This window comes from Streptopelia decaocto (assembly GCF_964273445.1).
Source record: "Streptopelia decaocto genome assembly, chromosome: 7".
NCBI classification, from domain to species: domain Eukaryota; kingdom Metazoa; phylum Chordata; class Aves; order Columbiformes; family Columbidae; genus Streptopelia; species Streptopelia decaocto.
The window spans coordinates 15,464,527-15,479,614 of NC_138661.1; the positions used below are offsets into that span (position 1 = coordinate 15,464,527).

At 37.4% G+C, this 15,088-nt stretch overlaps 1 protein-coding gene across 3 annotated transcripts in view; it reads left to right on the forward strand.

Moving 5' to 3' along the window:
• ATG2B (autophagy related 2B) overlaps positions 1 to 5,383 on the forward strand; it is a 42,455-nt gene extending 37,072 nt beyond the window's left edge. For all 3 annotated transcript variants that reach the window (XM_082057643.1, XM_082057644.1, XM_082057645.1), the window contains 6 exons: positions 390 to 459; positions 1,421 to 1,503; positions 1,970 to 2,091; positions 2,261 to 2,415; positions 3,454 to 3,603; positions 4,413 to 5,383. In XM_082057643.1, the coding sequence (XP_081913769.1) occupies positions 390 to 459; positions 1,421 to 1,503; positions 1,970 to 2,091; positions 2,261 to 2,415; positions 3,454 to 3,603; positions 4,413 to 4,643 (811 nt within the window). In that variant the 3' untranslated portion in view covers positions 4,644 to 5,383. The remainder of the gene's footprint in view (positions 1 to 389; positions 460 to 1,420; positions 1,504 to 1,969; positions 2,092 to 2,260; positions 2,416 to 3,453; positions 3,604 to 4,412) is intronic.
• Positions 5,384 to 15,088: the final 9,705 nt, after the last annotated feature.

A 15,088-nucleotide genomic window follows, 5' to 3' on the forward strand; every position in this document is an offset into this window, starting at 1 on the left:
CATACATCACCAACAGCATTTTTTAAGAAGTTCCAGCTGCACAAAACCATCATTAGACATACTTTTTTTTTTTTTAAACTGAAATTCATGCTGGGAAAACTGAGGGAGGATGTTCGCCTGCAGGACTAGTGGCACTTTTGCAGGACTATTAAATTTTTTATAGATGCTAACCTTGACTAGGTGTTAAAAACCAAGAAAAGCTGAATTTGCCATTGTATTTTGTACGCTTAGTCTAAAGTACTAACATGATAACTAGAGGATTTCTGGCTTGCAGAAAATGGTTTAGCATCCTATTCCAGGAGGTTGGGAAATCATGGTTTTCTTTTTGGAAGGACAATTTTATTTCCTTTTCATGTTTCTCACTGTAAAATTTCCTTTTTATATCCCAGAGAATTTCGGTTTACATCAGAAGTTCCAATACGGCTTGATTACCACGGCAAGCACGTGTCAATGGATCAGGTTTGTGTATAATGCTGGTGCTGTAGAACAAAAAAATTGATGTTGCTTGTTTGTTTGTATTTTTTTTTTCCCACTCATGAGTTGGGATATATTTTTATGCTCCCTACTCATTATTGTTGCCATTTTGAGAAGTGTAGAAATTTTTCTTTTTTTTTCGTTTCTATAAAGCTTAACCTTTTTTCACTCTTAATCTTAAATCTAGGGTGTGCATCTTCCAGGTATCATTAACTCAGAATGAGACTTGGAAGTCCAATTTATCAGTTTAGTGACTGGCTGGAAATGTTTCTACACAGCTGTGGTGCCCCTCAAAGGATGATACCACTACCTGATGCCAGCATTGTGTATTTTATTTTCTTCCTCATTAATTCCAGATTAAAGTATTTTTTTCCCCCTTTTCCTCTCTTGTTTCCTTCCCTTGCAGTATAGTAATGGGAGAATCTAGTATAGATTAAAAAAACGCTCATAGTTCTTTTTAAAATATGTGTTGGTTATCATACTGAGTTCACAGAGCAGACCTCAAAAATCCTTCTTTGCACAACCAGATTTGTACTCTGTCATGGCCAATCAGTAGGAAAATATGGACAACTAAAATCAGCAACTTCTTGAGTTTGCACTGCTGCCAAAGAAATCAAAATATGAAACAGCAGCTTTAGAAGGCCTGGAACACACTAATGCCAGAGTTATGTTCACATCATTTGTTATATTTTAATATTTCTGAAGACACCCTATTGTGTCCAGATGTTTAATTTCTTAGAGTAGCCAATAAAGCCAGATTTCATCTTTTGTGAGATTTCATGTGGGATAATTCATAGCACCATAACAGGTGTCATTTGAGAGACTGGGGAAGAATCAGTTTAAACAGAAATACCTGCAATAAGAGTTGAGATGATGAAATTATTTCTCACTTACAGATTGTACAGGATGAATAAACTCATGTGATAACAAAATGTTTCACTTACAGGGAACGCTAGCTGGGATTCTCATTGGGCTTGCTCAGTTAAACTGCTCAGAGTTAAAGCTGAAGAGACTTTGTTACAGACATGGGTAAGTTAATAGAACTCTAGATTAGCATTGGTATTGCAAACTGAATAAGTTTATGGTGAATAACTGAATGTAGCAAGTAAAAAGCAAATTCTCTGATAAGATGCACTTCTGAAATCCAAGACACTTTTTGACTTTACAAATATTTCTTGATTCTAGTTTTTGTCAAATATTTAGTGTTCAAGAAGAACATCTGTTTTCAGGACAGTGTTTAATATATGTCTTTGTGCTAAACTCTTATTTGTGTGTTTACTTTCTATTGAACTGGATGTGATTATGCATCTTGAATTCTAGTTTTTTAAGCACGTACACATGAAATGCTTGGGTTAGCCAACAGCAATAAAAGATAACACTTGAAACCAGGTTTCTTTTTGTTAAAATGACATATTTGTTTACTTCATTGAATAATGCATGTCTTATTAGGAACTGTACGTTTTAAAATAAATATTAATAACTTTATTTACTTCAGATTATTAGGTGTGGATAAATTGTTCTCCTATGCCATCAGTGAATGGCTTAATGATATAAAGAAAAACCAGCTACCAGGAATTTTGGGAGGAGTGGGGCCTATGCATTCACTGGTGCAGTTAGGTAAGTTAATTCTTTTTTCTATTCGGACACACATGGTAGTTGTTTTAAACAAATGAACAAAACAACAACAAACCCACAAACAACGTTGACACTTGTTTTCACTTCCTCTCAAGGAATTTTGCTTAACCAAGAGAACTTTCTAACCATGGCGTTCTGTTTTCATTTTCAGTCCAAGGTCTGAAAGACCTGGTGTGGTTGCCAATAGAGCAGTACCGGAAGGACGGCCGTATTGTGAGAGGTTTCCAGAGAGGAGCAGCTTCTTTTGGTACTTCCACTGCAATGGCTGCCCTGGAGCTCACAAACAGAATGGTTCAGACTATACAGGTATAGTGTATTACTTCTGGAATTAGACATAAAATGAAAAGTGTTTCTGGTAAGTACTCTATATTAAGCTGATATCTTAATGCTATATATGTGAGGTTGGGAGCACGTCTAGGAAAAAAAGGCAGCTGTGTAAATAAGAAAGCAGAGACTGGGCAAAGCTTGCACCTGTCTGTGAAGTGGCATAAAAATTGTGTTAAAACATAGCTGAACACCCAAACTATTACATGTTTCTGAATGTCTTTAATGTAGTACAATGTACAGTTTAATACTGAAATACTCAGCTGCACTAAAAAATGAGACCTAGTTTCTTAACTTTTTAAAAATGTCAGCTTATCTTTGCTTATTTAAAACAAATAAAAAACCTAACCTAAATAAAAAAAACTAAATAAAAATAATAAAAAAAAAAACCCAACAAACAAACAAACGCCACCAAACACAAAAACCCAAAATAAACCACAAAACCAAGCAACAAAAAAAATCCTCAAAACCAATACTAATAGTGTTGATGTACATGAAGTCTCTAAAGCTTTCTTGATTTAACTGTAAAGTAATCTTGGATTAAAGTGCTAATAAATTTCTGTTCCATAATGTAAAATATATAATGAAAATACACTTTTACCATCGAATATTGCAAAAATTGTAGAGTTGCCTGTGCTCAAACGTATATAGTAAAAAACCAGTGCTATTATTCACGAGTGGAATTATGTGTATGCTTGTGTGTTTGTAAGAAAAATGTTCAATTGATCAAATGTTCAGTTTCTATCTTGAGCATTTTGTGCAGATTAGAGGATGCCTTTGAAGGAATGGCAGTTGGGGGAAAAACCCCTATCAATGCCTACAGCATTCGCTATTTAAATACGGAATTTGGTGTATTGTTACAGATGCATCTATTCCAGAAGCTCTTGTACAAATCCTTCATCTGATGTAAATTATTATTTGAGGAATTAAAATTCTTTTAGTACAATTATGTCACCCTGTTAGTAGTTTTTGGATGCTATAAGACTTCTTATATATTTTGCATTTGGTCCTGATCTTCAGGCAGCTGCAGAAACTGCATATGACATGGTATCACCAGGACCTACTTTTATTGAAGCAAAAAAGATCAAACGATTCCCTCGCCATCGTTTAGCTCATCAACCAGTAGACCTACGGGAAGGTGTAGCCAAAGCATACAGTGTAGTAAAAGAGGTGAGTGCAGAAGTAATTGTCCTTAACCAAACTTAAGAACTGTTTCCTGAGACTGCAAGTAAAATATCAGTTGTTAGTTTAAGCTGGCCAAATGAAGAACAGGATTAAAATTTTGAACAAGACTGTCTTTTTCCGTAATCTTAATCCAACAGAAACCTTGCACGGAAAAATCAGAAAAACAGAAATAAACTAATATGTTACACAGGTAAGTGTGAATAGGACTTCAGTGTTCTACAGTTGTGAGGGTTTACAGTTTTTCTGGAACACATAAACCTGATTTCCTGCCCCACATTATCCATCCTTCCATTCCTGCCCCTCTCCCTCACCCCCACCAGTTACTGTTAATTCTGAGATTGTTAAATTTTAAACATAATGCTGGATTTATAACAAGTGAAAGCTTTCTTTACCATGACAATGTACGAACAATTAGAATGATGACCTGTTTTTATTGTACTTTTTGCATTGTCCTTTCAGTTATTTGCACCTGATATCGTGTCTAGGAAGTTAGGTCTCAGCTGCGGAGTTTTCAGTGAATTTTGTAATTTTTGAATAGTTCACAGTACCCCACAGTTTCATGCATAAGAAGTGACACCAGAAGTTATGTGAAATATTTTCATCTCTAAGTTCATAACAGTCTTATTTTAAGCCTCATTAGAAGACCTAAATCATATTTGTATCAGTATAGTTGTGCTACAATTATAATACAAATCACAAGGAGGATGAATGCTGAGCTGTTTAAGTTTCTTTTAACATTAGGAGAGGCTGCTTTTTCTCTTTTAGTGTAACTAATTTCTCTTAATTTCTTGAAGGGGATTACGGACACGGCCCAAACAATCTATGAGACTGCTGCTCGTGAGCATGAAAACAGAGGAGTAACTGGAGCAGTAGGAGGAGTCCTCCGCCAAATTCCACCAACTGTGGTGAAACCTTTCATTGTTGCAACAGAGGCAACCTCAAATGTTCTAGGTGGAATGAGAAACCAGATCAGGCCAGATGTGCGTCAAGAAGAGTCTCAGAAGTGGCGCCTTGGGGAGGATTGAGATTATAAATCTAGCTCAGCAGGGAGGTAGCAAGGCTGGAGATGCAGAAGATTGTCCTGTTGGCAGCTTTAGATGGAGCTCACTTTGTTTTGTAATGCTCATCTCAGGAACAAATGAGGTTTTCAACTACTATTAGCAAAACATCCAACCAAAAATATTTATGAAGTGAAAAGCAAATTGGTACTTGCTTATGCTGTGTGTTACCAATACCTTTGGTAGATAGTGCCAAACATAGCGAAGCATGCGCTGCCAACCCAGAGACATGCTTGCTCTGTTCCGTTTACCATATTTTTCGTGGTAGATTTAACATCTGAAGCAGCAGCCTGTCTGGTGAAACTAAGTATACTTTAAAAATGTTTTCTGAGCATAGTCAGAGAACTGTCCTTAATAGAGGGCTCTGCAGGTGCTCTTCACTGACTAAAGGAGAAAAGCTTTCATTTTGGACATGAGACGTGAAGGCTGTGTAGTATGGAAGCAGATAATATCATTTAGTGGTCATAAGCATCGCTTTTAGCGTGGCACTTACAGCAAGGACAAGCTTGATAACCATTCAGAATTTAGATTCAGTGTTGATACACCTATGAACAGGCTTTGTTCCTAAATATTAAATACCTACTTTTGTGGGTCTTTGAAGAATCTGAATGTTGCAGAAATGTTCTGTTGTGTTGCACTTTAAAGGATATGGCCTGTATATTGTGCTTTTTTTATAGTGTGAATAAAATTTAATGTGCATTATCCTTTATGTGGTTTAGAAGCTTACAAAAATTATTGAAAAGAGCATCATTTGATGATGATCCTACAGAAAAGTGTCTTAAATTTGTTTAAACTACTCATTATGTGTAAAAACACTTTTGTCTTCTGCTACACCAATTACAAGGCTAAAAATAACTATTCTTTGGGAAAACAGCAGTTAAGTATTATTGGGGCCAACAGTTCTTTGTAAGAATGAGAAATCCTAAGTAAAGTAAAAACAAATTATTTCATAATTTCATAGTTAAAATTCTATACAGACTTTATTTGAATAATCTGCTTTTATTTAAAGTTCATATTGTTGCAAAGTTGCTGCTCTTGAGAGATGTTTTTAATTTAAATTGTGTGTCATCAGTTATTTGACAATGAGTATTTGGGGTCATTTAATTTGAACTGGGGATGGATGAGAAGATTTAAAGAAAAATTAAGATAACAAAACTTCAAAAATTGAAGTCGGTACTGACACTATTTGCAGTTTAATAGGTGACCACAGTGTCCACAAAGCTTCATTAAGCAACTGACATTGCACCATTTCTGGACAGTTAAAAGGCTTGGAACTACCTGTGCAGGAATAAACTTTTCATTGTATTAGCACAAACTTGAAAATAAAAAGTAAAGACTATTCAGAATAGAGAACTATTCATTCTGAATTTCAACGACTTAACACTTTGGATGATTAGTGAGAATTGAAATTTATCATAGTCCTGTGCTTGTCATAAGTGGAAATCCTGCAAATATGTTATGTGGAAAATCTCCACTGAAGGAGGGACATCAGCTGCTTTTGATCAGATTTCAGTCTCTAGGGGTGATGAGGAGGTTGTTTCCCTCTCTTTTATTTAATACTTGTCATTAGCCAAAACTTTGCTGGTGGGCCTTACAGGTCAAATAGGAGTTTATGAAGGAAAATAGTTACTGCTTGTTCATTTTGATATCACACTAGCTGTGCTGGGACACCAGAGAATCTGGCTGGAGGGTAAATGATCTGAATATGTCCCCAGTGCTGGGAAGACTTCTGCAGCCTGCTTTATTGTTTTTCATAAAACAAAACTCCAGTTACAATGGAATTCTTGCAATGGTTGACAGGTGATACGATAAAGTTTTGTTTTTATTCACTGGAATCATCTAAGTTGTGATTAGCCTTGGTTATTTCAGTTAAATGACTTCTTGTAAGCAGGAGATGCTTTTGAGAGGACAAATACCCACAGATTTAATGACATGAGATACTTTCTGTTGTAAAAATACTTGCTGCAGTTCATGCTTCTGTCCAGTCATTAGAGAGTTCTGCCTTAGTGAAAGCTCAAAGACTGAGCATTTTGTACAGGAGTGAGTTCCATGGCTGCAGTTTGGCACCTACTGAATGCCTTCTCAAGAAGTGGTGATGAGTCAATGAAAGTAAGTAGCAATGCATCATTTTCATTTGCAGTTACCATGCTGTGTAATTTTGGCTGGTCCTGTTCATCCAGTTAATTGGAGTATACCTTGAATACATATACATATTCTCTTCCTTTTTAACATTGCTGAAAACGAGCAGTGGCATTTCAGTGTTCATTTAATTTTCAATTCTGACATGATCTGATTGTACTGCAATGCAATTAGAATATATTTTTATATGAGGGCATGCTGCGAAGGTAAAAAACTTTTTAGAGTGTCTCTCATTGTGAACAATATGGATCGTACAATTTTATTAAACTTCACTTTTCACTCTGTAATCCCTTGAATTTACTGCTTGCACTTTATTGAGCCTTTTCAGTGAAATTGATTTAATTTTTTTTCCCCAGCATTTTATTTTTACAAGTATTTTCTTAATTTTTGGGTGTATATTCTGTATTGTTTTTCAGTTGCAACTTGATCTTGTAGTGTTTGAAAGGTTTAAAAACCCCAAACCACGGAACTTGCCAAACTAGGCTTTACATTAAGACCTTGTTTTCAAAAGTGTCTTGTATAGAGTGGCTTGTTTTAAATCGAAAATTATATATTGTGTATGAGAAGAGATTCTTCAAATGCTCTGCTCAATACTGTAAGAATTTTCAGGTACTTAAAAAAGTACACAAAAATGAGATATATGGACACATTTCCTGGAAATGGAAGTCTATGTATACATTGCTGTGTTCTCTGTTAGCATGAGGAGATCTGCAAAGATAGTTGTATTTGAATTTTCCCCTGAAATCGGTTGGCTGTAGGTACTAGCACTTCTCATATTTGTAGTGGGTGTAAACTGGCACAGTCCATGTTTAATGTTGTAAGTCTCTATAACGTTGAACTGATTGACACTACTGCTACTGCTTAGTGCGATGCTGTCCTGATAGACAGAACTGTCATCCTTGATGGTTTTTTAAGCATCCTGGCACTTCGAATAATGCAATGATGCACACGAAAGAAGACAGCTGTCTTTTGAAAACAAAACAAAACACAAATCAAAGCCAAAACTGTGCTTCATAAGCATCTTAGTGATGACTGAGAGCAACAAATCATCACATCCATGCAAAGGCAGCTGCCATTTTCCTTCCAGTTTCAGTTGATGGTTCCTGAACACTGCAGCTTTGTAGCAGTGTGGTGCATCCTGTGCGTAACTTGCCTGATGAGAAGCATTAGGTCAGCCATCAGTGAGTTCGTATGTGCTTAAGGGATGCACCTGGTTTTATTTTCTCATTAGGTGGCTGATGGTGAACACCTATTGCTTGCGTTCATTTACAGTTGCTTGAGTTGCCAAGAAAGGTTTCTTAATAAACCAAAAAGCTGTTAAATGGTTATGAACCAGACATTCTTACTGAACGTGATCCATGTATCTGCAAATGTGGTACTGATTTTCCTATAAATGTTGAAATGTATGCATTTTGTAAAACAGTGAAATCTAAGAATTTATTTAGAGTAGTCAAATACTTCTAAATCTTTTAAACATCCCATGTCTCACAGCTATATAAGCATTGTCAGAAAAAGTGTGGGTGTTTGTGTCAGTTTGGATCCCTTGTGTGCGTAGTTCTTCTCAGTCTCCAGGCCTCATGATTTAAGCTTCTGACAACTGTTTTAAGTTGCTCTACATGCTGAATCTTGTTTACAATTAAAAAGTTAGATACTACAAATGAAGTACATAAATAAAAATCATACATTTGTACAGGATTTCTTAATAATTAGGTAGCTCAGACAGAAACACAGCAATTTGTGTATATGTTTGTGTATATTTTTTACATTTCTGCAATTATAGTAGTTTTGTGATATTGTTTATATATAGTTTGCTAGTGTAAAGAATATAATCTCATGAAATAGAAACCACTGTTGAAGGGAATTGACTATTTCAACTTGAGTTATTTTGCTTAAAGTTCTTGTCCCCTCACTATGTCTTTGAGAATTATTTTTGACCATAACTTATATGGCACCAAAAGTGTATATTTTAGCTTATTAAGATGCTGAAAGGCCTGAGTGCAAATAGGTTGTCCTGTTAACTATGTTTAATGGAAAAAAAAAAACAAAACACAAATTTGTAACAATACATAAATAAATATCTTAATTTGTTCCTTGAGTTGGTTTTCTCTACCTATGAATAGAAGTAATGTAGGCAAGTCTCCCAAAATACCAGAAGCTAACTGTTAAAGCTTTTTACCTACCTGTCTATATTACTGTACCTCAAAAATAATTTTTAAAAAAGTTTTATATTGGGGGAAAAAAAAGCTTTAGACATGCATGGAGGTCAAAAGCTAGGAAATAACCTTGCTGATACAGTTTAACCCGCCTCTGTTGTGCATCAACAACATGCTCTTTAACTGTATGATCACGTACTCTATGTCCTACAGGCCTGTTGCCACATGTAATTACTGAGTGCGTGTTTCTTACCTCCACGTTCAGCAGAGATATTAAAGCTTTATTAGCTTCCAGACTCTCTGGAGAGTGCAAAACAAACAATTCCTTTCAGGATGCTTGCATGATGCCCACTGCACAGCCATTTAGTTACACGCATCTGAAAAGAGATTTTAGAATGCTAAGTACTGGGTAGTATTAAATACAGTACCAGATCCCTGAATAATGAGATACATGGCAGGTGTAAATAATTTTCTACTGTGTTTTCTGATGTTCTTAGAGAGAAAAAAGAAGTCACTGTACAGTGCCTGTGTAACTACTCTGTCAAACAGTAACTCTTCATTGAAGAAAGAAGCTGACTCCCACCTGTGCAGCTCCTCCTCCTCCCCTATTTTTTAAGCAAGACCTCATGTGAATTAACTTCCAATTGCAGTAGTTTTATTTAAAAGCCCTTATTTTTTTCTTAAGGCATTTCTGTATAAGCAGAATGAGAGTTAGTGAGGGGGTGCTTTCTTTGCAAGTAAGGTGGGCAAGTTTCTTCTCAGCTTTTCTAAACATTCCTCATAAAAGTGACCAAGGATGTTTGAATAGATGCTATGCTGAGGGGAAAACAGACCATAGGGGATAAATAGGGTATAAAACCAGGACAAACAGCTTTGAATTGGTCATTGATTGTCCCAGGAAAGTATGAAAACTTAGAGGAATTTATTTCACTTGTTCCAAATGCTTTTATTTTGCAGATCAAAAGTGATGAAGTTGTGAACTCCTCTGATTTGTAGTCTGTGCTTCCTTGCATTTTTGAGGGTCATTTGTCACTTAAGAAGGTGCTATTCATAAGTGTTTGTGTTCTGTGAATTTAAGTGGGCTGTAATTCACATGTGGCTGTAATACCAGCTTTCCTATTGCTCCGATAAGCCCCAGGGATTCCAGCACAAGCTGGAATCACAACCCAAGTGTCAAAGAAGTTCTGTTTCTCTTTGCAATACTAAGACTGCCAAGGATACTCCTGATGTCTCCAGGTTAGTCCCCAGAGCAGGGGGGGCTGAGACTGCACAGCTTATGACTCTCCAGCTAACTGGGAATTTGCAGGCAGCCACGAGTATGACCTACCAACCAGAGCAACATTAGCTGGTGTCCTTGAACTGCCATCTGCTGTTAGCGTAGATTATAGAAGACTTCATAAAGCTGCCATTTTGTGACAGATAAAAGGAGGTTTCCAAGCAGTTTTGTTCTGAAGCGGAGGAATTATATGAGGGCAGAATTTACTGAAGAGGAACAATGAAGTGTTTATGACCCCACAGGCAAGGAAACAGCTCAAGCTCCTTAGATGTTTGTAATGAGAATGGGTGAGATAGTTACATGTAGTGTAATTCTGTTATCAGGCTCTTATTTGTGTATCTAATTATTTGCTCTGTTGTTGATTTAATTCTGTACTAGGAGCATGAGTGTTAAATCTATCTCTTGCAAGGCCAAGAGTGGAAGGAAGTCTCCAAAGAGGACAGATGTGTAGCTGTATAAGCAGGAGGAAAGTTACTTTAGTTTTGGGGATATGGACTACATGTGCCTCAGCACACAACTCAGTAAAATGGGGCTTGGTCTGTTGTAACTCACGGACACAAAGGTAAATTGAATGCTACAGCTCTCAATTAGAAAGCTTTAACTTTCACCTTAAACACTTGGCAGTTGTTTGGTACTGAAGATTTGCTGATTGCTCTGACAACTCCATGAATCTCACAGCACTTCTTTCATCTCTTCTGCCTGTTCAGTTTGAAAATGCTTCCTACTGTGTGTGCAGCACAGTCTGAGGGAGGCTTATCGATATTTGTAAGTGAAATGAGTTGTGAGCGTGAGGGCGTTTGACAGGACTGCGCTGTTTGCTGTGACACTGGAAGTTCTCAGCCAAATGGAAAAGGTGCAGGCATGGTGTGCAGAACCATAAAAAAAGAAACACCACAGGGTGTGCCATCAGAGTGTTTATGGGACCATGGCATGAGTGTTGCTAGGTGCATGGTTTGCTGTGACCAGTGTTGTACAGATCTAGATCCACTGCAGCTAGTGGAAAGCTGGGTACCAGGTGGATCTGGCAGTGATAGATAAAAATTAGATAGATGTGGATATAGGTGTGTGTGACAGATGTGTGCACTAACACCTGGTACTGTGGATGGAAAGCTCACGGAAAAGCAAAGTATGACATGAGAGGATGGAAATGGTAGTGCTTAACTGTTCTTTATCCAGGTAGAAGTGTTTAGGAAATACAGTTCCTGGTATCATTTATCTCTAGTAATGTTTAACAGATCTGACAAGTTTCCTGGAATTACTCAATAAAATAAAATGCTTCACCATCATTATGGCCTGTTCCTATGCATTCAGTGCCAGAAGTGTCTTTTAGAGCATTAAAGGTATTTATTTTAAGCATGAGGCTTTCAGTGATGCACTTTAGATCAGTCTTCTCTTGGCCTTTCAGAGCTGTTTAGTACCTTGTTGTAATGGCGTTTGCTCTTTTTGTTCTTTTCCATGTCATTTCTGCCTGAGAGTGCTTACTTAAAACAGTCAGCAGGCCAAACTCAGCAGATGTAAATGAGGGAAGAGCAATTATACCAGTTCCATTGGGGGAAAACCCTCTTGCTTGATCGACAAATTTCATTCACACCAGCTAAAAGTGTTGTCCCAGAGCATGGCTGCTTTTTACTGTTCTTCTTTCCCAAGAGCTGTAAGCTAACACCATGTAGCCTCTTTTTCCTTTTCCCTTCCAAAGGTGAAGCCCCTCCATGTAAATTTGTTAATACAATGGAGTTGGACAATGCATTCAAAAGAAAAGTGACCTCCAAGTTTGAGAAGAACTGTTGACATGGGATTGTAAACTGGGCCCTGTCTCTTCGCAATATCCCACGGACACTGCAGAAATGACAGGAGGCAATTACAAAGGAGCGCGTCCCACTACATTAACCATTGATGTCTCTACATGATTGCCCTAAGCCTCTCATATTATTTAATTCAAAGATCCACACTGACGTTAAGAGAGAAGGTTTTCAAATGCAATTTTCATCACAACCATATTTCCTTGTTGTCCTCGGCCTGAATTTTTACTGATGCTGCTTCCTATTAAGCATGAAGCCCCAAGAATAGCTTTTAACAGATTTTTTTTTTTTTTTTTGGTGAAGATGCAGAAAAGGCCAGTAAAGATGATGAATAAAGGTGAGCAGTGTTTTTATTTTTGCCACCCCAAGCTTTGCCAGCAAGTGCTCTTGTGTCCAAATTACTTCATCAATACTGCCACCGCAGGAGCAATCCTTTGAACTTAAACTTGCCATGCAAAAAGAGAAAGTGGATTTTTCAGATTAACTTTGAAGACTTGAAAACTTTGTTGTTTTTGTTGTTGTTTTTTCTTACTACACATTTTAGGAGCAGATATCCAAACGGGTCCACTGGAGCTGTCTTTGTCTTGCTGTGTAATAGTTCTGATACTTGTTGCTTTTGAAAAACTCATCTCTGCAGTGAAGTTAATATGGGGAAAGGACAGTAAAGTGAGTTCAACTGCCTGAGAGACTGCAGAGCTGAGTAGGAAAGCTGTGTGTGTAAGCATCTAGCCCTCCTGAGGAAGGGCAGAGATGTTTGTTTCCAAAACACAGACAGTATCTTTTTCTGTTGGTAGGAAAATGGGGCCTTTCTCAGCATCCCCTGTGTTTCAGGGAACTGGCCCTGATGGCTTCTCACCTGGGCCAGGGCCATTAGGTGCAGGGGCTGAGGAGCACATGGCTTTCTTCCTATCTGTAACACACTGGTGTCATCCCCTTTCATTTTCTGAGATGTTGTTTCAGCCCATTTGTGATATAAGTCAGGGAAGGTCTAAACTGTCAGAGAAAGCTGAGCTCAACAGGAGCTTGGTATGTCTTGTTTCTGCTCTAAAATTCCAACTGAAGAAACATTTTCTTCTGGTCTTGTCCTATTCTTGTTTAAATGAAATATCTGTTCTCCTGGGTTTTGTATGACTACTGCGTTACTTAGGAAAATAAACACCCTGGCTTAGCCCACTGATGCCTGCTGTGATGCTGGGACTCTGCTGCAGCAGGGGTAGCTGTGGTCAGCCCCTTGGCCCCATGTGTTTTACTGCTCGTACCTTCTCCTGCCCCTCAGCTGCTGAAAACAGCTCAAGGAGTGTACAGCAAAACTGAAAAAATGACACTGTTTCCTATTTTTAAGAAGGGTAGAGTGAGAGTTTGAGGAGAACTGAAAGAGAAGACTTCTTCAAATTCTTTATTGTATGAAAACTGAAGGACCTGCTTTGAGTAAGGGGAAGAACTGGGAGCGTTTTGACAGAGCTATGTTAGTCTCCAGGGGAACTTCCACATGACTGAGTCTGTTTGCTTGGCTGAAAACTGTTTCCGTCTTCAGATCACTTTTCTGTTTAAGATCAAGTCCACTGTATTAGGTTCCAAGCAGCAAGAATTTACATTGCTCAGACATTTCCAAATCCCGAATTTCTCTACAAAGTGTTTCCAGAAATATCAGTTGTCACTATAATGCAAAAATGTTTGACATTTATTTTCAGAATAACTCTTGCTTACATAAAAACAGGCAACTAATATTGTCTTCTGTAAATCAAACTTCATCCCGCATACCAATTGTGGGATAGAAACTGTGTAGGGGACAGCACATCAAGCTCTACTGGCCCAGGACACAGAAGGTGCTGATTAATCACCATCGAGATCTATGATTTTTGTTAAAGGCAGTTTTAGGTGTTATCATATGTACTTCTAGCTGGACAAATTTACATTCTTATACGGATTGTAATTGTGACTATGATAGCAATATTCCAGGAAATTAAGTAATATGTGGAAGAGCAATAGACATTGCACTTCCTTTTAAAGGAAGTGTTTATAAAGGTTAGCAACAATTTCTCCAAATCTTCCCATTTTCAGAGGGGAAGTTTCTAGTTGTTCATAAGGAATGTCTGGGCTTAAGTCTCCAGAAGAAACCAATCATACTGGCAGGAAATACTACAAAGAAAGTGGCTGCTACAGAAGAAAATTAATGTATTAGTATCAGCTATAGTCATTCACAGAGACCAGGGAAAGTCACAGCAAATTAAATAGTACTGTTTTTCAAGCCATCCACAATTGAAGTTATGCATCTTAATATAACCAAGGCCGCATTAATCACCAACAACACATTAGTTTCTCTTTCAACGGAGAACATGATTTAAGGTTTATTTAAAAAATACATATAACTCTTCATGGACTCTCAAAGAATAGTAATAATTGGTTTGTCATGCAATAGAAAAAAATATTTGTAGGCATTGTCTAGAATGCAGAGACTCTGAAAACTGCATTAAGAATATTTGAAAATTGAAAAATCATGTTACAGTCAAATAACATGGCACTACACTGTCAAGATTCAAGTTAACTTTAGGAGACATTATTCTGTCCATTAATGGAACACATCAACATGATGCATTTTAGCTGCATGACTCCCACTCACACAGTGTGATGCTGCTAAAAACCTTATGTGCTATTTGCACAGTTCTGGACATGATTTCCCATAGTAAATTCAGTTCCCTGCAGAGGAGACACAGTCAGGGAAGAAGATGGTAGAAATGGGATGAGGAAAAATTTCTCCTGCTTACCAGCTTTCAGTTAAGCTGAAGAACCTTGCTGTCCAAGTTCAGTCCTGCACTGAAATGCCTGCCCTAAAAAGACAACATTACAGCAAGTTTATGCTTTGCCTGGATGTTTTTTGGTTCTTAATTTGGAAAATGTTATAGTTCAGTTTTACCCAGCAACTAAATAAAGGGTGGGGGGGTTGTTTGTTTGTTTGTTTTTACAAGGATTATGTTTGGATGCTGTTCTGCTAGAATCAAGTGTTGTTCTTCATGTCTACAACCTGCAGAAACCTGCTAATAATCT